At 35.6% G+C, this 24713-nt stretch overlaps 1 protein-coding gene across 1 annotated transcript in view; it reads right to left on the minus strand.

The window, feature by feature from the left end:
• Nucleotides 1–24713, minus strand: part of PTH2R (parathyroid hormone 2 receptor) — a 47841-nt gene that overhangs the window by 15558 nt on the left and 7570 nt on the right. Inside the window, exons 2-7 of the mRNA XM_004674340.1 lie at nt 16825–16927; nt 11721–11831; nt 11490–11611; nt 5482–5579; nt 3555–3744; nt 2315–2468 (exon numbers count right to left, since the gene is read on the minus strand). Coding sequence (XP_004674397.1) covers nt 2315–2468; nt 3555–3744; nt 5482–5579; nt 11490–11611; nt 11721–11831; nt 16825–16927 — 778 coding nt within the window. The remainder of the gene's footprint in view (nt 1–2314; nt 2469–3554; nt 3745–5481; nt 5580–11489; nt 11612–11720; nt 11832–16824; nt 16928–24713) is intronic.

The raw sequence follows: 24713 nt of genomic DNA on the forward strand, positions 1-24713 counted from the left end.
ATGCGGAGGGTGAGAAGATTCACCAGAGAGAGAGTGGGGAGCAGAACAGTTAGATCCATGAAGTACACTGCTGAGGGGAGCAGCGGGCGGGTCAGGAGAGGTCTGCCACACCATGTGGTCACCTCCGGGGCAGACGGGAATCGAACTCATGCAGAAGTGGCCTTAGCTTCTTAGTGCTGTGCTTTAATCCGCTGTGCCACCAGGGAGGGCCCTTAAGAGGATTTTTAATGGCAGTAAAATCAAGGGAAGGGAGAAATAATTTTTCTAGATTTTTAGATTTTGCTTGAAGTCAATAATGAATATTTCTCATTCTGTAGGATTATTATCATAATTCTAAGAATAAATTTTACAAGTTACATATTTTGAATACAATATACAAGATCAAAAGGAGCAAACAAAATAATCCCTAGGAACAAACTTGTGTGGGAGGACTTTAACACACACCTTTGTATTTCAATTCTATTTGCTGCCAAGTTTGCTGGATTGAGATCATTTTATGCAGAGATAACAAATCTGGAAGTTGCGTCTCTTTTCCTGGTTAATTTTTAGAGAAGATAGAATGTTAAAGCTTGATAAAAGGGATACTGTCCAATGGTATAATCAGAGTAGGTGTTTTTATATAATAATTTGTATATGTGGCATCTCATGTTGAAAATTAAGAATGGCTGCTAATACAGAGGTACATTCAATAAGGATAAAGGAACAAGACTGATGTCTTTTAAGTATATGGTTATATAGAAAATTGTGTAGGTGAAAGTGCAGAATGGAACAAAATATAAAGAGCCCAATTTTCTCATAAATTGGGTAGGGAAAACTAATAATGTAGTTGATTGAAAAATAAGAAAAACAGTCATCATTAGTATCTGTCTTTACTCTTCTGTATACCCTGTTTTACAATCAAGATGTGTAAATAGCCTTTTTCAAATTTTTGTCTTCAATTACGTGCAGTACCTTATCGTCTTCAGATTATAATTCCTTTCCCTTCCAATTTATTGCTAAGAACCAGAGACATCAATGTAAGTAATATCACTACAAATAATTATCACTACAAAGTGAACATATAATTCAGAGGATTTACCCAGCTGAAGAGAGCTTCAAGTTATAATGATTGGCTCCAACTGAATAACAAAGCATCCAAACGACTTCTTTTTTCTAGTCAAGACTGTAAGTTGCAGCATTGAAAGTATGAAATTAGATGATTCACTATGAATTATTCTAGCAAAATATCCTGCTAAGTATCTGATGGTTTAGAAAAACTCGAGGAAATTTCCAAACACCCTAAAAATATGTATCTTTTATTTTCAGTAAACTATCAGAAATAAGGGAGAGAAAGCAGACAAGCTCTTTAGAAATAAAACTTTATTCATTACAATTAATATTTCATAATAAATGAAGTGTTATAATAAATTGACTGTCTTCTTAGAGGTTAACAACTAGCTGCAGGAAATTTAATGTTACTTACTTCACCTTTTCAAATATTAAAACAATATTAAAGCAGAGTAAGCAAAGGAATATTCTTCTTTAGAGGGGGAAAAAATCTAATTTAATCTTGAGTCACTCAATTTCTTGCCTATGCTTAGTACTTCATAATCTGGATATTGAAACAGCAATTTTGATTTGCAATTAATTGTGAAATTTCTTAATTTTAACTACATATGAGTTCCAATTACTTTTAAATTATAACAAAGATCATCCTGTTCTTGTTATGTTGAGTTAGTGTCTAGTTCACTAATCCCCCTAGTACTGATAAGGCATTTTTGTATTGTGAGCTAAATATTCCCTTTTTTAATTACTTATGCCCAAAGTAATTTGGATTGCTTCCTTCCAAAATAATTCTGCACAATGTAATTGGCATTGCTAAATGCAGTCAACATGGTGCTATAAATTTATTTCTATCACACAACCTAGAAATGCAAAGCAAAGCTATATCTTTATAGCTTAGAAATTCAAAAATTAAAATTTTTAGGTGAAATTACTGCTGAATCAAGATATTGACATATGACATAAACAGAGCAGTTCTAAATGTTTAGAGCTAACATTATTAACTTAAATTCCACTGAAAAATCCTCTCAAGAATCTGGCCTACAAATACTAGCTGTGATTTTGTCATAGAAAGTTTGTTGCTACTGGGAGGAATATAGACTTGGAACTTAACAGTTTTTCTCAGTGAGCAATGAAAGCGAAGGAAGATGGGATAATGATAAGATGGGGAAAGGATTGTTTCTGGAAAATGGCTGATAGAATGCTAATGATAGACATGACAGAAAGCCCTAAAATCCAAAATCCAGTTGAAAAGGAGACATAAATGCCTTACCCCAGCCTATCAGGGTGAAGCCCCACAGGTATTTGGTGTCAGAAAAGAAAGCCATAAAGATTAGACTATGCAGGTAGAGTCCTTCCACCAAGATCCAATAGTAGTTTGTAGCCAAGAAGTAAATAAACATCACAACAGCAATCTTGCACCCAATCTGTTACAAATCAACCAGAATTGCATATTAGAGTTCCTGCTTGAACTAGATGCCAACATTAGACCACCAAAATGCAGTTTTCTATTTCTTTTTTATCATCAATATGTGTCTTGTAAATAGGAAGGCCAAAGTGATTGAAACAGAACAGACCAGAACAAAGGTACATTAACATAGCATTTTTAAGACTGGATGTGTTTCTATTTTTAAAGTAAAATTTTTTGCTTAAAAATGACTTTTTCTTAAATGTTCCTGTTTATGAAAATAATACATAATCATCAGAGAATATTAGAAAAGTACAGAAAAACATTAAAAAGGGATAACCATCATTCTACCATGAATTTATTCTGGTTTTTCTTATGAGCCAAAATTTAATGACCTCAAACATGTTCAGATAATCTTGGCTAAGCTTACTACCAGAGGTCTACCCTCCATCAGTACACTATTACTCCTACTTCATTCCACTGAGTAAAACAAGTCAGACTCCATCTAGAATCAGAATTCAGCATAAATGACAAAGTTACGCAAAGAGCAAAGATACAGTTAGGACATTAATTCACAGCATCAAGACAATCTATTGCACCTATTTCCCAGATATGTTGTTTAATGATGATAATGCTTCTAATTCACTGAAATACTGGGTAACTGAATTCACAATATACCCCAGGACATTTAAGAGCAGAGTCAACTACTATGGAATATTGTATTGGAACAAATCTTTATATATACAATGAAGAATTAAATACCATGGATTCACAAAGCCAAGCTCCTGGTTTTGCAGCTGGTGAGCCATGACAGCTGCTAGTTTAGACATCCATGCTAATCATGTGTTTTCAAATTTTTCATTCCAGAATATTCTTCAGGAAAAAAATGAGCACTTTTAATAAGCTAAGATTATGAGTGATTAGGCCTGACAACTTAAGATAGAAAATTGAGGTAGTAAACATCATCTTATAAACTGATTGCCTGTTTCAATTAGTTCAGTGAGATAAGTCAAAACAGGCTAATTCATAATTAGTGAACTATAAAATTTTGCTTATTTGTAATCTCATACAAATCAGTGAAGCAAGAAAATGGTGAAATACTCACATATTGTGACTTATCCACAGAAGGCGCTTCTATGGAGTTCTGTAGTTCATCCTGTATGAGCAAAGACTGCAGTTCCTTCACTCCAAGGTGAGTATGGGCTACTCTGTCCTTGACAAAGATGCTTACAGCTCTCAGCATGAAAGACACAAATAAATGCATGTGGATATAATTCCTAGTGCAATGCAATCGCCTGTGGAAAGAAAAAATTCAGTATTTCAATTTGGTAAGAAATTATAAATGAGGAAAGAAATACATAAATGAGCCCAAACCCCTCCTCTCTCTCTCTCTCTCTCTCTATATATATATGTGTGTGTGTGTGTGTGTGTGTGTGTGTGTGTGTGTGTGTGTGTATACACACACTTAAGCAGAGACAGAAACCCATTATATTCCCAGTAAAAAACAACAGGGAGGATCAAAACTTAAAAAAGTAGGTGAGGCCCTCCCTGGTGGCGCAGCGGGTTAAAGCACTGCACTAAGACGCTAAAGCCACTGCAGCATGAGTTCGATCCCCGCCTGCCCCGGAGGTGACCACATGGCGGGGCAGACCTCTCCTGACCCGCCCGCTGCTCCCCTCAGCAGTGTGCTTCGTCGATCTGCCTGTTCTGCTCCCCACTCTGTCTCTGGTGAATCCTTTCACCACCCTGCACCTCTGGCCTGTATCCCAGTTCTGTATGTATAAATAAATAAATCTTTTAAAAAAAAAAAAGTAGGTGAAGTGATGACAATATCATGGGGCATTAAGATGTTCTCTTCAATTCTTCCTTTAAATCGACAGCTAATCGATCAATTGTAAGTTAAGAAGGACCTGTTGCTGCAGGGCACCAGAGAGAGGCAGGCATCGCACCAGCTCACACTCTGCTTTGCAATGCATCTGGCCTTGCGTGGCACTTCTCCACTTAAACACCCTTCCATGCCCCTCCATTGTGCTTAGGCTGAAGCTCAAATTCCATATAACACACAGTTCTGGATACAATCTGAAACACCTACCTCTGGCCTCATACCCATTAGTGCTCACACCAAAATTCTGGATCCTGTAATATTGTCTCCTTTTGTAGTCTAAACTTAGGTTTGGAACACTCTTCCTTCAGTCTCTGTAGTCAAGGGAAAGATCTATTCCTTTTGCTTAAATCTTATTTGTAATCATGCAGCATTTGAGATTTTACTTCATTTGGGAGTTCCCCTCATAGCCCTTCTGTGTAATTTGCCCTCCCAAATTACTACACACAACCTGAATCCTAGAACTTTTCAAACTGTATAGCAATTGTTTTGTCAGCTATTTCTATCACAGCCCAGTTCCACCAAAAGTATAAATATCCTATATATGTTGTTCATTGGTTTGTCCCAGATCAGTGCTCACAACTATGTTTTGCATGGTGTTGTTGAGATTAAATTGAATTGAATTGGACAAAATGGATTTTTTAAAAATGGATTTTAAAAAAAGCAGTAAGTACCATTTCTTTATATATGATTTCAGATCATTCTAGAAGTACTTAAATTTTATTTCTGTCTAGTGACATCGAGTTATTTTGATTAAATGAATCATTGCATCATAAACATGTTTATAACTCATTTACCTTTACTTTGTATCACTTTACAAACACTGCTCTATTGGCTGGCTTATGGCTTCATACTGCTTCAGTATTTAAAATAACAAAAATAATCCTCAGTTTCTGATAAAAAATAAATTGTTGAAGTCAAATAACATAACAAGAAGCTAAATTCAAAAACTTGTGTTTTTGAAGATAATTGAGGCAAAGATCTTGGTACTCAATGTCTTTAATGGATAGGAAACAGAACTGTCCCTTCATGGAAGTAGTCACCTGAAGTCATTAATGGTAAGACTCATCCACCAGTGATGAGGCTCACTCACGTGGGGTAGCCAGTGATGAGACTCGCTCACTTTGAGTAACTAGTGAGACTCACTCACCTGAAATAGCCAATGATGAGAATAGCCACAGCCAGAGAACCAAAAGAGATAGAGTACCCAATGGTGTACATGACATAGAGGCGTTCAAAGAATTCTTGCTGAAAGAAGAAATTTAATCAGAAAAGCACATTTGAACAAATAAGTTGATGTAGATAAACTTAGAAAATCATGCTTTTTCCTATTTAAAAATAGACAATGTGTAATTACATTCATATCATATAGATTAATTAACTGGTCTTCTTTTTATTTCCTAAATTAAGTCAGGGTTAAAATGTAATGATAATATTTGGCATTTCTGTTTGTTTAAGTGAGGTCAAACTTAAATGTTGCAATATTTAGTTCATCTACTTTCATTCTAAATAGTTAGAATCATATGTCTAACATGATATTTGGAGTAAAAAATAAAACATATGCTACAAGACTATTTTAAGAGGAACCTTGTAAAAAGGATATGTTATTTTGGGAATATTGATTCTAGTTCTCTTTAACTCTCTTACTAAACTGTAACTTACATAAAAGAAAATGTACAGATCTTAAATGTTTAGTTTGATAAGGTTTGACAAGCCAGTTCAAAAAAAAAAAAACCCACCCACCATCCACCCCCATCTAACTACTGTTCTGATTTCTGTCACCACAAATAGCTTTCCTGTTCATCTACTTCACACACTCCTGGGTTGTTCTAAGACTTCTTAGATTATATAGCAAAAACTCCTTTTCTCATCTGCTTTTTTTTTGTACTCATCAATATTGTTACATGAAATGCAAAAATAATACCAAAGTTTCCCTCTATCCTTCATCCAGTATCCTCCAGTGATTATTGTGTCTTTCTTAATTTACTAAAATGTCAAAACCAGGAATTAGTTGTTGGTACAAGTTGTGTGTTTATAGTTCATGTCACTTTTGCAAACATCACTGCCATCAAGATAAAGACCTATTCCAAAGCCGCAGAAGTTTCCTGTCCTGTCCTTTGTAGTCACATCAGCCTTCCTCATTTCACATCCCTGACATGTGACAACCATTAACCTTTTTTTCATTTCATAAAAATATTATATTAATGGAATAAGACAGTATGGGACCTTTAACATTAGTTTTTTTCATTTGGGGTAATGCCCCAGTGATCCAGTCAAGATGTTACACCTATCAACGTCATTTTTTATTGCTGAATAGTATTTCATAGTATGAATGTAACTTCTTATGTCATTATCTTTTAAATGAGTTTCAAACTAAGTAGATAATTTAATTTGGTTATTTTTAAAATAACTTTCCAATCTCTGCTGCTAGTTATATGTATGTATATACATCATTGCTTTTGGTGTATATCATGCAATATTTTATTTTATGTTGTTCTATTTTTAATTGTTTTGTCTTGTCATTTGGTGGGTTACTTGAACATTTTTCAGGATTTTATTTTGATGTATCTTTTCATATTGTCCTGTTGGTGATTGCTATAGGGATTATATTATTATAGCTTAATGTGGAAGAAGTTGTCATTACTGAATTTTCATGTTTTCCTTTTTTTTTTTTTTAAGATTTATTTATTCATTCATACAGAACTGGGGTACAGGCCAGAGGCTCAGGGGTGGTGACAGGCTTCACCAGAGACAGAGTGGGAAACAGAACAGCAGATCAACGAAGTACACTGCTGAGGGGAGCAGTGGGCGGGTCAGGAGAGGTCTGCCACGCCATGTGGTCACCTCCAGGGCAGGCGGGGATCGAACTCATGCGGAAGCGGCTTTAGATTCTCAGTGCTGTGCTTTAACCCGCTGCGCCACCAGGGAGGGCCCATGTTTTCCATTTTTAAATAAGCATTGAACTTATAAATCTCTCTCTAAACTCACTTTAGCTGTTTCTTAAAATTTTTGATATACTGGGCTTTCAAACTTATTTAGCCTGAACTTCCATTATATACTTCGTGTAATTTTTTTTGTTCATGTAATTTTCAACTATTGTAAATTTTCAATTAATCCTTTTGTGATCAGAACACATGCTCTATGTATTTTATTCTTACAATTTGAGCTCTTTTATGATGTATAACCTTTGGTGTGTATTTCAAAATGTGAATTTTGCAGTTATCTGGTATAGTATTCTGTAAGTGTCATTTAATCAAACGGCTTGAAAAATAGCTTATAGATACTTATGTACAATTGTTCTATCAATTATGAAAGAATGGCATTAAAGAAAACTCTGATATGATAGGATTCCTCCAGTTAGTCCTGATAATTTTTCTTCATGCTATTTAAAGTTTCTAAATACTTCCTATTCCAGGCTGCTATTTTCTCTTGGTAAATTGATTCTTTAATCATTGTGTCTTAGTAATACCCTTTATCTAATATCTGCTTAGCTATATCAATATTCTTATGCTTAGTGTATACATAGAATATACCTCCTCCCTACTTTTTAATTTCAGCATAGCTGACATTTCCATATTTACCTATCTTTTTATATTTAAATGCAGCATATTCTCAAAGGCAGTCTATAATTGCACCATACTTTTATTCTATCCATCTCTGCCAAGCAAAGTATTTATTCAATTCACATTGAATATAATCATTGCTATGCTTGAGTGTAAATGGAACATGTTGGTATTTACTTTATGTCTGTCCTCAATTTTCTTAGTCCCAAGTCAAATATCTACAAGGTTTTCTTCTCTGCTCTTTTCTTTATTCTTGAAATATTGGTGCCTGATTTATAATTTTCCACTACAGTCCAGGCACTTCAGGTAAGAGAAGAAGGGCTTAAGTATTTGACATTAAGTGCTTAAAAAGGGCAGGTCTCTTCTGTCAGTCTTCTTGGGGGAAGGGAGACAGGAAACAGGTTTGAGATTGGATTACTCCCTTGTTACACTGCGGTTGGACTTAGTTGTGGTTTATTTGGTTTTGTTTTCCTAATTCCCTTTGTCTCAGTTTTAGGTTCTGAGAGCAAATTCAAGATGTTTCCTTTGGTTACCAGTAGCCTCTGGTGCCCATTATATGGTTTTATTCTGTGTGATAGTTTTTCAGTCCACCAAACTCTTCCCTTTTCTTTAAACCATCTATCTGCTTTTGGGGTGACAGGACTGTCACTTTGTTATTCCAACATGGGCATTCTCATGCCATCCTACCACTCTGGCAGGTCCTCAGCTAGTCACTTCCTTACTTTAGAGGAAGGCCTCTTATGCCTAGGAGGGATTTCTCAGCTCCCTTTTGTCAGCGTGATATTTTTCACGGAGACCTGTACATCCGGGATTGCTCTCAGCTTTCTTACCGTTCCTCTGGTTTGTCAGCTGCAGTGGGCATGTCCTTAGTGAGAGTTCCATGTGCTTCAAGAGATGTCCTCCACCTCCCTGTTCTGTGCCAGGCCTTCAGCTCACCGCTTCCTTCCACTCTGTGAGGGGCCTAGGAACCTCGCCAGTCACTGTACGGACCAGCTCTATGCAGGGCCTCAGGGCCTCAGTAACAGCCATAAGGGAAAGAATTGGCTGACAGCGATGGCTCACTGCAGAGTGGGACTCGCGTCCTAGAATCCTAAGCCTTTATGGCTGCTAAAACCTGCTCTTTCCTTTCTATTTCGTTGGCCTGTTGCTCCTTTTCTGTTACAGGCTGGGATACATATAGGTCTCTTCTTTCATAGGAAGGTTACGCCACTTCTGAATTACAATTATGTAGCTGTCTTGACAGCCTCAGATCCACTGAGACAGGTTTTTACTAAATTTTGATTTTGCATCTTACTCTACTTATCCTTTTTGATTCAACCTTTGTGCATCCTAACTGGAAGTAGCCTCTCTGTCCATTTTCCAAAATATTTATAATATTGTGTTCTTTTTATAAAATACTAAAACTTTTAAAGAAGATATTTGGATAATGTGTAAGATATAAAAGAGGGAAAAAACAAAATTCTCTAGTTCCCACAAACCAGAAACACTGCATTCATTGCATGCATTTCCTTCATTCTTCTCATACATCATTTCCTATTGTTTTGAGCATCTGAGTCTCTAATTGATAGATACATTTAAACCTCATTTGTTTTCAATTAACTCTCTCCAAAGATGTGTGTGTATGTGTATATTTTAAAATTTAAATTCTTTGATTACTCACTATAATCACTAATGGTAAACATTTCTCCCTTTCAGTTCCATTCTTCTGAATTCATATGCTTGAATCACAGAAGTGATTCTAAAATCAAAGGCTATGACCCCTTTGAATTTTTTAAATACATTTTCTGAAATTGCTTTAGAAAAGCACACATACCCTCAAGACACGAGGTATATTGTAAATCCTACTACTGTTAAAATATCATCCTCTAAAAATGTAATAACCTTGTGATGAAAAGAGTTCTTTCTTTTCATTAAAATTAATTATCTCATTTTGTTAAGCCAATAATATAGAAATTATTTAAAGAGTAAAGTAACAGATGATTTAAAAATCTTTATTTTTTATAAAGATATGATATTAAGTATACACTATTGTTTTTATGTATGTGTTTCTTACATAAAATCTCATAATGATTAATAATTAATATCTCATAAATAAGCAATATCAGTTTGCCTACAGGAGCTATCCAGCTTTCTTATTAAAGGAGATTTACTTTTCATAATTGTTGCTTAAGGGTTGTAAACAATAGAAAATACTTTTTATATTTTTTATTAAAATGTATTTATACCAATAAAATTCTGCAAAGTTTTCAGCTAACTTGTAAATCATTTTTACATAAGATCTCTTAGCTATATTGCGTCCCTTAGCTATTTTTATTTTTGGAAAACACAGTAATCACAAAAATGGTTATATTAGAGTTCAGTGTAAATAAAACTATGGCTAAATTTAATAACTATTTAAAAACTGTCTAAATACTTGCATGTGTCATGCACAAATAAATTCAACAGATTACATGAAATTTGGTTAGTGTTTATTTTTGTCAATGAAATTGAAGTTATTTTGAAGCATTTTATATTAATTCATTATTAGCTTTAATTCTGTTGCAGAATTCATAACAATCTCCTCACATTGGCCAATTTTATCTAAGATGCTTGTCACTGAATATAGAATTGAAAGATTTTCAGCAAAGACTAAAGCACTCACTAAGTGCTTTTTGATTGAAAAGAAGAAAATTTTTAAAAGGAAATTAATGACTAGCAATGCAAAATCAAAAAAAGAAATCAACAAACCACTTGTCCCCCTAATGTTCTCCCTCACCTGTCAAAAATCATAAGCATAAAGAAAACTGTCTAATGTTGGGAGAGTTTACATATGATAAACTGTTATCAGGGTCCTCATAAAAATCATATATACACACACACACACACACATACATATCCTGTTCATTGTTAGCATCATATGCTTAGATCATGATGCTTTTTCCTCACCAGGTCTCAGTGCTGTAAGTTTAAGCATGACATTTAAACTGCCATGCATTACTGAAAAGTAACTCTCTAAAGTTTTCAAACTGATAAGGAATTTGGAGATCAGAACTCTGCTTTCAACCCCACCATCAGCAAGCTGTTAAATCTCAGATTCTGAGCTAACTCACGTGTAAGTAATAAGCAGGAAGATATGCACAATGTCCTTTACTTTTCTTTAATTCTACAATGTTAATCTTTCATATACTAAGAAATTTACTGGCAAATCCTATGGGATGGAAGATACAGCTCTGAAGCACAAAGCTCCACTAGGACTACAGTAAGATAGAGATATCCACAGGTAACCAAGAAGAAACCAGGAGTCATGTTGCTGCTACCTATTTAGATTGTCATACATAATATAGCATAGCATAATGTAACATAATGCACACACATGTTGAAGCATATGTGCATATATCTCAGCCAGCTTACGATGATTTAAAGAAAATACCAGAATGTTTCAGATCCTATATGTTTCCTTAACCAAAAATCAGAAAATAATTCCAAACTTGATTTTATATTTTATGATATTTGTGTCATAAAATACAAGACTTCTATAGATATATAAAATGGTTGACAATTATGAGTGCATAAGAACATGTTCTATTTTCCCTTAGGGCTCACAAATACAAAATACCTTTCCTATGCTGATATCTGGCTGCAGAAAGCGAAGGCAGTCTGAATAATTAGCCCATGTTTTATTTAAACTGTGCATAAAATCCCACGTTCCATTGGGATTACAGTTTCGAAAAGCAACTCCTGTAAAGACATGAAGAAAACACTGAAATTGCTTAGTTTTCTTAGAGTCCACTATACAATAAACAGCAGATTCTTGACCCAAATTAATTATTTCAGAAAAACTCAATACCTTTATGATTGAAGTCATAGATATAAGGAGGGCATGGGACAGCTGACATTTTCCCCACTGTTCCTCTGGGCCAACAAATCAGTCCATCCCATTCTGGGAAACAATTTCCCTCTGAGAAGAAAAAATTTTTTTAAAAATTAAAAAAAAAAATACAAGTGGAACCAAAGAGTCAATGAATTAAAAAATACAAACTTTCAGGTCATGACCCATGGTAATATATCACAAATTAGATATCAGAAGTTAATTTTAAAATTAGTTTTAGAAATAAGAGCTGGATAGATACGATACATATGTCCCAAAATTCAATTGTCCTTGAGATGTATCCAGAATTCTATCACCTCTCACAACCACCATGGTCTAAATTGCTCATCTCCAGCCTAAATTACTGCAGTAGCCTCCAGCTGACCTTCCTGATTCCATTCTTGCTACCCTTTCATTAATTCTTCTCACCATTAGCCAGAATCTTGCCACAACTTGCATCTGGCTCTGAGCAAAAGTCATCTTCACAAAGTCTGACAGCCCTAGAAATCTTCCCTCTCCTCTGATGTATCTCCATGACCTCAGTTCCTCCTTCCTAGAATTCAATGCCATTCCCCACAGATAGCTCCAAGGTTTAGTTACTGTCCTTCTATAGATTTCTACTCAAAGGACAACTTTTGAGGAAATGTTCTCTCATTAAAATTGTATCCCGCAATTCTCTCTATTCCCTTTCCTGTCATACTTTTCACCTAAGCTTTCAATGATCACCTTTCAGTGCTGTTATTTATTCTATCATTGTTTTCTTAAGCCACAGGGTTTAAAAACACTGAGGGTAGGGAATTTTCTGTTTATTGTCATGCCTTATCATGTCTATGGACCAGCACCCAACACTTGACAGTGACTTAACAAAAATTCAGCCAGTCAACATCTGAGCTCTTCAGCACTCCTTGTCCTTAACTACTTTCTGAACTTTCAAGAAAAGAGACTATTGGCCATGCTCATACCTCAGCTTCCAAGAATTTGTACTTCTTAACACCCATCTTTCATTTCACCCACTCAGCAGCCTCCTACCTCTGGCAACCACCAATCTATAAGCTCAGGGATTTTGTTTATTTAAATTCCATGTGTAAGTGACATTATATGGTATTTGTCTTTGTCTGATGTAGCATAATTCCTTGAAGGTGTGTCCATACTGTCAGAAAAGACACAATTTCCTTTTAATGACTGAATAATATTCCATTAGATTCCATTCCATATCAGTGAGGAAAATATATATGTACATGTATATATACATATATACTTTTCTTTATTGATCCATCACTAGATTCTTAGGTTGTTTCCATGTCTTGGCTGTTGTAAATGAGTGCAATGAATATGTGGATATATATATATCTTTTCCAGTTAGTGTTTTTATTTTCTTCCATACATGGATTTGATGGAAGAAATGGAAGTACATTTTCAGTTTTTTGAGACACCCCCGTTCTGTTTCCATTGAGACAGCATCAATGTACATTCCCACTAACAGTGCATAAGTGTTCCTTCATCTTCACATCCTCACCCACTTGTTATTTTTTTGTCTTTTTAAAAAGAGGCTATTTTTTTCCTTCAGTCCTCTAGGCTTCTATTTTTTTTGAGGTAGTATTGGTTTACAACACTCCATATGGTCCAAAGATATAAGTCCACACCCTTTGGGTCTATATAACCACACCAGGCCCACAGTCAAGCACCCATAGTCTTCCCCCAATAACCATCGGGCACCCTCTCCTGTGCTCTCTACCTGCTTCCTCTCCCATCTGGTAGCCTCTGGTACTACAATCAGATTTCTAGGGTTTGTGTTTCAGATGTTTTGTTTGAGTCTTTGTTTCTCAAATCCCAAATATGTGTGAAACCATCAGCAATTATCTTTCTTCTGATTTCACTTACCTTAACCCCTTTAAATACCATTCAAGGTGTTGTAAATGGCAAAAGCTCATTTTTTGTAGCTGCACAGCATTCCATAATGTATCTATACCACATCTTCTTAATCCACTCCTCTATGAGTGGACACAAATATTGTTTCCAATCTTACTGTAAATAGTACTTCAATAAATATAGGAGTGCATATTAGTGATCAGGGATAGACACCTAGGAGTAGAATTGCTGGATCATATGGTAGATCTATTCTAATATTTTGAGATACCAGTATATGTTTTCCATACAAATTGGATGAGTTTACACTCCCACCAACAGTGTCTGAGGATCCCTGAAGGAAGCTACTTTTGATAAGGAATGTATACATTTTCTATTGCTACCATAATAAATTGCCACAAACTTAGTAACTTTAAATAACATAAACTTATCTTCTCAATATATCTATAGGTTAGAAGTTCAGTTATCTATCTGCTTATAGATTCACAATGTTGAAATTAGCAATGGCAGTGGGGAGAGGGCTGTTTCTTTCTGGGCTCTCTGCGAGACTCCATTTCTTTACTTATTCCATTTGTTCACAGAATTCAGTTCCTTTTAGTTATAAGAGCAAGGTCCTCATTTCCTTACTGGCAGTCAGTTGAGGATTTTTCCCAACTTCTAGAACCACTTGTATTCCTTGGAAGGAATTGGCTTCCAAGTACCTACCTTACCACATAGAAACAATTAATATGTTTTGTGGGTTACTGGTGTAATAAGAAAAGAAAATGTCTTCCCTTTGTCCATCTTCAAGATCAGTAAGACAGCTCAAGTCTTTTTCAAATTTCAAGTGTCTCCTTTTTTTCCTAAGTGACTCTTCTTTCTTCCTCTCCTATTTTGAAAGGCCCATTTGATTATCCAGGATAATATCCCTATGTTAAGGTCCGTAGCCTTAATGCCATCAGCATTGTCCCTTTGCAAATTAATATAACATACACAACACAACACCAGATATTAGGGTGTGGACATCTTCGTGGGGGCCATTATTCTATTATCACAGTACTATCAATTAGAACTCACTCATATTTTCATTTCTAGTGACCAATTACACTAACTGCAGTGGAAGTTTTGTTTCTAACTAATGTTAATGACATCAAATTGTTTGTTCAGTTTTAAACAGAATCAGCAAACAGGACCTCCTACAAAGAATTCAGCATAAACCTGAAATTGGCTTCCAAGTACCTACCTTATCATATGGAAACAAATAATTGATATGCTTTGTGGATTACTGGTGTAATAAGAAAAGAATGTCTTCCCTCACCCACACTGTTTTATGAAAGAGAACATTTTCTTGGAAATGCATTCACTTTATTCATATAATGAAAGCCTGAGTTTACATACCACAAGCTACCTAGGAACTCATCCCACTGACCTCAGCTTCTGGTACACAATTTCACCTGCTTCTTTCCACTATTGCCTACCTTTTGTTTGTTTTCTTTTTAGTTTAAACTGGTAAGATTAATCAGTCTCTCCCATCAACCTGGTCCTTCACATCCTTCTTTATCTTGATATTGTTCCATAGGAATTCCCATGTATTCACTATCTTTAACAAGTCAGGCATACTTGTTCATCTGAACTACCTAATCCTTTACCATATATCTACTGTACAGTCTACATAAATTGAACCTGGCCACATATTTTTGTTTTCCTGTGACTAGTTGTTACTCTAATATAAAAACTGTGATATCATGTGGGATTTTCCAATAAATCACATGACAGAATGTGATCTTCCTATAAGTCTTTATATGATCAGTTTGTTCTATAAATGAATAGTTTAAGAACTGCTTTGGAGAAAAAACTGCTGATCTTTTTTCCTCATGCTATAAATGTAACATTATTTTTGGGTCCTCCCTGGTGGTGCAGCTGGTTAAAGCACCGCACTAAGAAACTAAAGCCACTCCAGCATGAGTTTGATCCCGGCCCTGTAAGTGATCCACACGGTACGGCAGACCTCTCCTGGCCTGCCCACTGCTTCCCTCAGCAGTGTACTTCATCAGTTGGCCTGTTCTTCTCCCCACTCTGTCTCTGGTGAATCCTCTTACCACCCCTACACATCTGGCCTGTACCCCAGTTCTGTATCATAAATAAATACATCTTTTTAAAAAAGTAACATTTTTTTAAAAGACATTATCTCACATACATAAAAACATGCAGATATACCCCTAAACTTTCAGAAAACCAATACTAGCCCCAAAAATGTTTCTACAGATCATATTTATCTCTCTGGTAACTCTTTGTTAAAGACAACTGTAAATAAATAGCCACAAGAGATTGAAAAGATTGGGGAAGCCATGACCTCACACAGACAACAGAGATCTTAATTAACACCTCATCTTTGATCATCATTTCACACTCTATGTGAGTAAATACTTTCATTATTTTGCAAGAAATTAATTAGGTACCAATGACTCATCTATCTCCCTTTATAAATTAACACCATGCATTACATTCCAGGCTAATTATCAACAAGCTTGTCAAAGCATGATATTTACACACAAAAATCTCAAATTTGAAGAATCTAACTTAGTCTGTTTCAATACTCCTAAAACAATGTGATCTTCCATTTGTAAAATAAAATCAGCATAGATGAAGGCAAACCAGCATGCATGTGAAGTCTCTACAAGAAACACAGATCCCAGGCCTGCTTGGTGGCACAAAAGGTTACGTCTCAGCACTATCAAGCTATTGGCAGCCACTGCAGCATAAGTTTGATCCCTGATCAGGGAGCTGACCAATATGGTGAGCAAACCTCTCCGATCTCATCCACTGCTCCCCTCAGCAGTGACTTACAGTCCATCTGCCTAGTCTGCTCCCAACTCTGTCTCTGGTGAATTCTCTCACTTCCCTCCCCACTCTGGCCTGTAAGCCCGTTCTTATATGCATAAAGAAATAAAATAAATATTTTCTTAAAAAGTAAGACCCATCCCAAATAGAGGCCTGAAGAAGAGGCTGATGAACATATGCCCAAACACACATATGCCCAAACAAGTCACTCCTTCATCAGGAAGGGAAAAAGCTAGTGGGTTAAGGAGAAGAAAACGATTCTGCTACTAGCACATTCCTACAGAAACATATGATGACTGATGAGCAAATCCCTAATGCTGAATGAGGAGGGATGTTTGCAATCTTTTTGAGGGCAGGTGGGAGCACCACAGAGACACAATATTCTTAGTATCTTTACCTCCTTCCTGGAGCTGAGCTGTGATGTTGAGTTCACACTGCACTTTGGCTTTCAGCACAAGGACAATCTGCTCCTCTATAGTAATGATGCCATCAGAATCCATCTGCAGAAATGAACAAAATAAAAACAGAGGAAAAAATTCCCATTGTCTTTATTTGATTTTCATCATTTTACCTTCTGCTGTAGTTTTGATATCAAGTCACCAAAATAGTCTTTTATCTAAAAACAGTTCAAAATCTACCAATGTTAAGATTTTAGAATAATCACAATTTTTCTATAATTAGTCTAAAGAAAACAAATGCATATTATAAAGTTTTGATATAATTAGGTTTATATATTAGCTATAACATAATTAGAAAAAATAATAAACAGATTGAAAATCTCCTGCAACGATAGGAAGACCCAATATTTGATTCTCTTATAATATCAGTTATACACATAAAATGACAATATATTGTAAGACTAATATATAAACTCTACTGAAAAATTGCCAGTGAAACCTTGGAAAAATCACTGAACATCTTTGGGTTTTGATTTACTTGTTTATAAAATGAAACTATTGCCTCAAATGGTCTCTAATTGACTTTTTTTCTGTCTTTATTGAGATATTACTGACATGTAAGTATATACACATTTGTAAGTTTAGAGTATACAAGTTGATATGCATCTATTATACATAACATGCATTATAAAATAACTACCCTCATAAGGTTTCTTAATACCTCTATACTGTCACTTATCATTCTTTTGCATGGTGATGGTTTTTACACAACTAGTAATACAAACAAAATTTTATTATTGGAAAACTTTAATTTCAATGAAGTATATTTTAAATATGATAAAATATTCATAAGTGTTTGTTCAAAAGTACAGTGTTTTGACCATCTAGATCTGATACCTATGTAAAATGTAGATTCTTAGGCTGTGCACTAGATCCAGGTAACTAGGAAATAAAGTGGTAAACCTGCCATCTCACAGGAGCCTCTGTGATCTCACATTTATTTTAATGGGTTTGAGGACCAACATAATTGAAGTACAAGATGATGTAAAGATCATTCCATTAGTCAAGGGTCAATCAGAAAAGCAGAACTTTAAGTGAGTAAGAGACATTTTGGAGAAGATAGAGAGATAATAGAATAGAATAAAGTATTTGTTACAGAAATTTGACCTTACACAATTATGGGGACACTGTCCTTGGAAGATTTTTTCTTTTTTTTTCTTTTTCAGTGTAGTGATATAACTGGAAATATACAGGTCATGTAGTGAAAAAAAAAGAAATGAGTATAAAGCGAGAGAGAGTTAAAAACAAACTAGAACCCTGCATAAGGGGAGATACCATAAGAACAAACTGGAATTCATGCTAATTCTCAGCACCTCTAATTTGAAAATGTGAATATCCAACAGAAGACACCCTTCATCACAGACCTAAGCACACATTTGATCCAAGAATCAGAATAATTGCAAAAAGACCCAGAGGGGATTTTACTGGCCTGGCGGCTGGCCTCCCAGTGAAATGAGACAGCAGATTTGCAATAATATATGTGAATTACAAAGATACCTACCTTGACTTTCCAAGGGTTTAAAAAAAGTAAAGGCTGCCACTTCACATACGCCCTCCATTGCTCATGAAAAAAAAAATTCTCTGTGGCCTACTCTATCTAGAAACATAAAGGGAAGGGAAGTCCAGAAAATAAGGTTTAAGAAAATTGAGTTGACACATTACACAGTTAACAATATCCACTTCCATTAACATGGCACCTAAATATATCTCTTTAACTACTCAATTTCCATAAAATTCAACAATAAAATCATTCATCCATCCATCTAGTGCAACACAAGTCATTTAGAAGAGTCATTCCAGAAAAACAGAATTTTAGGGGAGGAAAAACCTGTACTTGTCATCTCTAGTTATATAACAAGTTAACCCAAACTCTGTGGCTTAAAACAATAGACATTACTAGTCTCATAGTCTGGGATAGATGTAAGCTGAGTGGTTCTGACTCAAGGTCTCCTGTGATGTTATAATCAAGACTTTTATCTTAGATGTGATCACCTAGAGATTTGACTGGCAATAGAGGATCCACCTGCATGAGAGCCCATACACAGGGCGATTAGCAGATGGTCTCAGTACCTTGGTGATTGATGGGAGGAAGCCTCAGTTCTTTACCATGTGGTTCTCACTATATGGGTGTTTAATGTCTTTACAACATGGTAACTGGCTTTCACAGAGTGAGCAAGAGAAGAAGCAAAGAAGCTACGGTGGCTTATTTGATCTAGCTTCAGATGTCATTCATGACATACTATTTGCTAAAGCAAGTCATCAACTTTTACTGAACACAAGAGAAATTGATCTCCACCTCTAAAATGAAGTATCAAAATATTGTAAATATATTTATAAGCAACCACAGTTTTTGGCATGTGATCATCTATCTAGAAAGAAAATACTGGGCCTTGTGCTTTCAATAGATTTATTAACAATAATAGAGTTTAGGACTTTGTGCTTCTAGTTTATGCTCGCAACGCAAAGATTCTTAAATACATGAAAAGATAAAACCTATCGGTTTACCTAAGTGACAGATCCCCAACAATACAATAGTTTACAAGTCCAAATCTTTCATTTAAGATTGCAAGTATCTTATTCTCTAGAACATGCTTTTAAGGTCAGTGGGTACACACGTCTTTTTACGTTGTGCACTAAGACATTATGGACCAAACATTATAAACAGAAAGACATTTATGCTATTGATTATAGGATGTACACTTAGAGATTATTGATAATATGATTGATTATAAATGATGTCTAATATAACAGATTGGCAGATTAAACCAAAATAGAAAATGCAGAAAAAATACCTATCATAAGTATTAATTGTAATATCTGGAATTAGCCTGTATATGTGAAATGAGTTTCCAAATCACCCAACATTAAACATTTGAGAAAGTTGCTGTGAGGAAAGAAAAATTAAGAATTTGATTTGCCATTATGGGAGAAGACATGATTTCAAATACTACTGAAATAACCAATGAGATCAATGAGATTATTTGAAGGTAACATATTGTATGTAGAAAATTCCAAATCACCCAACATTAAACATTTGAGAAAGTTGCTGTGAGGAAAGAAAAATTAAGAATTTGATTTGCCATTATGGGAGAAGACATGATTTCAAATACTACTAAAATAACCAATGAGATCAATGTGGCTTCCATTCTACAAGAGTGATTACAAGAGTGATTCCCCATGTGATTAACAGAGTGAGATTCATTTTATCGTTATTTATTTTCTAAGTTATATAAGAAGAAGCTGAAGTCCAACCTCTAGACACTATCAAAGAGACGGATTTGCTTTATTCAACACAGTACTGGAAGTCCTAGAAGGAGAAATTAAGTCAAAAAATAAATAAGTAGATAAATAAATAAGTGGTATCTAAATCAGAAAAGACAGAAATGTCATTATTTGAAGGTAACATATTGTATGTAGAAAATTCTAAAACCAGAAACTGAATGAATAATAAATTCAATAAAGCTACAGGGTTGTATAATCAATATATGAAAAACTTCTATGTTTCCATATACAAACAAGAATATCATGCCATTTATAATTGTATCAAAAATTACAAAATACCCAACGATAAATTTAACCAAGGGGATTAAGATCTTTACACTGAAAATTAGAAGACATTGGATGAAAGAAATTGAAAACACAAATAAATCAAAAGATAGTCTATACTCATGAGTTGGGGGAAAAAAAGTATTGTTAAATGACCATCCAAAGCAATCTAAAGATTCAATACAATGCCTATCAAAATTCTAATCGCATTATTCACAGAAATAGAATAAACAATCCTAAAATGTGCATGAAAACATAAAGACCCTGGAAGCCAAAGCAATCATTCAAAAAGGAACAAAGCAGGAAGCATCACACTTCCTGATTAAAACTATATTACAAAGCTATAGTAATTAAAGCAACATGGCACTAACATAAAAACAGACACAAGATCAATAAACTCACACATGGTCTATTAACTTTTCACAAGGGAATAACAGTAAGCAATGAGGAAAGGATAAACTCTTCAATAAATGGTGCTGGGAAAACTGGACAACCACATGCAAACAAATGAACATAGACCACTACCTCTACACAAGATTTACTCAAAATGGATTAAAGTTTTTTTTTTTTAGTTTTTTTTTAAGATTTATTTATCATTTATGCATATAGAACTGGGGTACAGGCCAGAGGTGCAGGGGTGGTGAGAGGATTCAGCAAAGATAGAGTGAGGAGCAGAACAGGCAGATAGATGAAGTACACTGCTGAGGGGAGCAGCAGGTGAAACAGAGAGGTTTGGCATGTCATGTAGGTCACCTCCAGGGCTGGAGATCGAGCTCACACTGAGTGGCTTGCTTGAAGTGCTGCATCCTAACCTGTTGTGCCAGCAGGGAGGGCCTGGATTAAAGTTTTAAATGAAGGATTTGAAATAATATAACTACTAGACAAGAGATAGGGAAGTAGGTCCTTGACATCAATCATGAAAATGATTTTTTTGCACATGATATGAAAAGCAAATGTAACAAAAGAGTGAGCGACTTCCTCAAACTAAAAAGTTTCTGTAAAGTGAAAGTATAGAGAAAGGAGTAAGGGCACATTCTACCTAAATAAGATCATAATGATTAACAGTGTAAAGGAAAAATAAGTGTAAATTTTTTAAATTAGAAAGCTGGAAAATGCTGCATTGTATTTTGAATGAAAATGTAATATATATAATTACATTTATGCCCAAACTAAGTGTGAAATATAGGTGCTTTTAGGCATAAGCCTATATACATATATCCAAAATGTTCTCTCTAAAAGCCAAAGTTATGCTGATAGTCTGAAGAGGCCTAAACTCCAAGCGTATTAGAGATTAAAGTCTTCTACTCTCACAGAGAAAGAAATAAGACTCCGAGTTTTACCACTTTTTACAGCCACCCAGCTCAAGAGAGCAATGCAAGCTCTGAAAGCCAGTCCAATGTTCTCATACATGACTGCCTCTGCCAGGCAAGCCCCTTCTACAGAAGGGCTGCTGTATGGCAGAGCTTCTTTCGTGTGGAAATGAAAAAGGCCAGTTATCAGTACTATCAAGCCATCAGTGATCTAAAAACAAATACTGTAATCATCTCACTTATATGTGGAACCAACAAAAGTCCAACTCACAGAAGTAAGAATGGTTGCCAGGGTTTGTTTGTTTTTTTTTTTTTAGGAGGGGGGAGATATGAGAGAAAATGGAAAAATATAGGTCAAAGTTACAAAGTTTCAGTAAGAGAATGAATAAATTCTAAGAATTTAATATACAGTGCAGTAAGTAAAGTTAACAAAACTCTATTATATGTTTGATACCTGCTTAATGAGCAGACCTTAGGTATTCTCACACAAAGCTTGTACACACACCAAATGGTAGCCATGAGGGGTGACCGACATATTAGTTTATATTAGTTTGCTTGTCATAATTGTTTCATAATGCATCCATATATTAAGTCATCACATTGTACGCATTTTAAAATATCATGTTGCATAACCAAAAAAGTAAATAAATAAAACTTACCAATTCACTCCATTAAAATAAAAAAATGCACTGACCTGTTTTGGGACATAATAAATCATGAAGATCATTTCTTGCAGGCAACTGACAACTAAAACTTGAAAATACAAATAATTAGGCTCCCGGCCAAACTGCCAACATTCCATCTGTTTGTAACCAGTGTCACTACTCCAGGCAACACATCTGTCTTAAAACCCAGCTGTGAGATCCTGGGAAAGGGTAGTGACTGAGAAAAAAGAATATAGTTGATACCTATCAGCAATGAGAAGGCTGGTTTACAACAAACACATGAAGTAGAATCACCACTAAAAATAAGGTCAACAAGACCCATATCAAAGTAAACCCTAGAAGTCTGCTGCACAACTGAGGCTACCAAAGAAGGAGGAATGGACGGGCAGTGGTGGGGGGAAGGGTAGTGGATTGTGGTAGAGGATTATGGGCGGTTTGGTGGTTTAGTGTGGTAACACACATCTGACAAAGCATAAACACATACAGTGGTGTGAACCAATGCTACCTCAATTAAAAATAAAGGAAAGGCCCTCCCTGCTGGCACAGCACAGCACTAAAAAGCTAAAGCCACTTCCGTATGAGTTCGATCCCTGCCTGCCGGGGAGGTGACCACATGGCGCGGCAACAGACCTCTCCCAACCTACCCTCAGCAGTGTACTTCGTCTTTCTGCCTGTTCTGCTCCCCATTCTGTCTCTGGTGAATCCTCTCATGGCACCTGCACCTCTGGCCTGTACCTCAGTTCTGTATGCATAAATAAATCTTTTTTTTTTAAAAGAAAGAAAATAATAATTCCCCAAAACTATAAGGTAAACTTCAAGATGCTCTAATGAATAAAGTGTGAGAGCCTGCAGTCTTAATGGAGGTAGAGCAAAATATAACCCAGCAAGTGCCAAAAAATAAGTAAATAAAATGGTGATTCCCCTGGAAAAGGACCCATTCAAAGGTTGTTTTAAACATTAATTCAAATTTAGAAACTTTTCTAAAAATGACAAACATGGTTTGCTAGAAAATATGGGCATGTGGTTCATTATATTTGTGTCTCCAATGATTTTTCAGAGAAGCCCTTCAAGGACTTGCTGGATTGAATTATCCTAAGTAGAAGGTTAAGGGTTTGGCAAGGTTGTTGTTGATGATTAGTTAGGCAAGCAATTCTATTTTTTAACAGCTTTATTGAATTATCATTGACATACAAAAGACTACTCAATGAGTATAGCGAACTGGTTTGGACATATGCAAACACTTATGATATCATCACCATGATCAAGAGAACAGATGTACCCAACATCTCCCAAAGTTACAAGAGCTAGTGACAGAAATTACCAAGATCTCTTTGTTGTTGTTTTCTTTTTGGCATTTGTGGTAAGAGCCATTAACATAAGGTCTAAACTCTTGAAGTCTGAAGCACACAATAGCACATGGTTAACTATGAGCTCTGAGCCCTACAGTGGCCCTTTAGAACTTACTCTTGCAGCATAGCTAGAATTTGAATGAGAAGATGTTCAATAGGTGAAATCTTTATTTTCCCCTTATCTATAAGTAAATTGTGAACTACATTTTATTTTCGATGTAAAATTGTAACACGTTCACTTTTAACTAACAAGGGAATTTCTTGCTGTATCTGTATATGTAACTCACAAGAAGAGAACTCAAGAGAACGTGAGATACAAAATTCATGAGAGCAGGGATTTGGAGTTTTGCATTTTCCCACACAATGTATCTTTACTCCATTACTTGTCCTTACTTCCATATAGTTGATGCAGAGTGAAATGGATCTCCAAGAGGCAACAAAAATGTCCTTACAAGGTTGTTGTAAGGATTAAACAAAAAAAAAGGCACATGGAGTTCCTGCCACTGCTATTATCACCAGTCTGTACTTAGATCACCTTCTAGTCATATGACAAAAATAAACTCGGTGAAGCAAAGAGAAAAAACGTTGACCACGAGAAACCTTTGACAGGCAGGTTTCTGCCATCTCTACTTGAGGCTCTTCCATGGACACTGCACACCAGAAACATAAAGAGACAGATTGGTTTGCAGCCATCCCAGGCCAAGTAAGTTCACCATCAGTAATAGCATTTTGAGAGAAAATTTTGGAGTCCTTGGCATCATTTTCACAGGTTTTAATGCTAAGCAGGGAAACAGCAGGGAAACTCCCAGCAGGGAGTCAGCTACCTGAGCCCCTTCCTCAGGGTGATGCTGCTAAAAGAGCTAAAAGAGCTCCTCCCTCGAAGCAGGGGGTGCATACACCTGCGCATGCGCACACACCCACGCGCAGGTGGCCAAACACAGGCACGCGTGCCTCACAA

Source organism: Condylura cristata, unplaced genomic scaffold (assembly GCF_000260355.1).
Source record: "Condylura cristata isolate star-nosed mole 26May11 unplaced genomic scaffold, ConCri1.0 scaffold00002, whole genome shotgun sequence".
In the NCBI taxonomy this organism is placed as follows: Eukaryota; Metazoa; Chordata; class Mammalia; order Eulipotyphla; family Talpidae; genus Condylura; species Condylura cristata.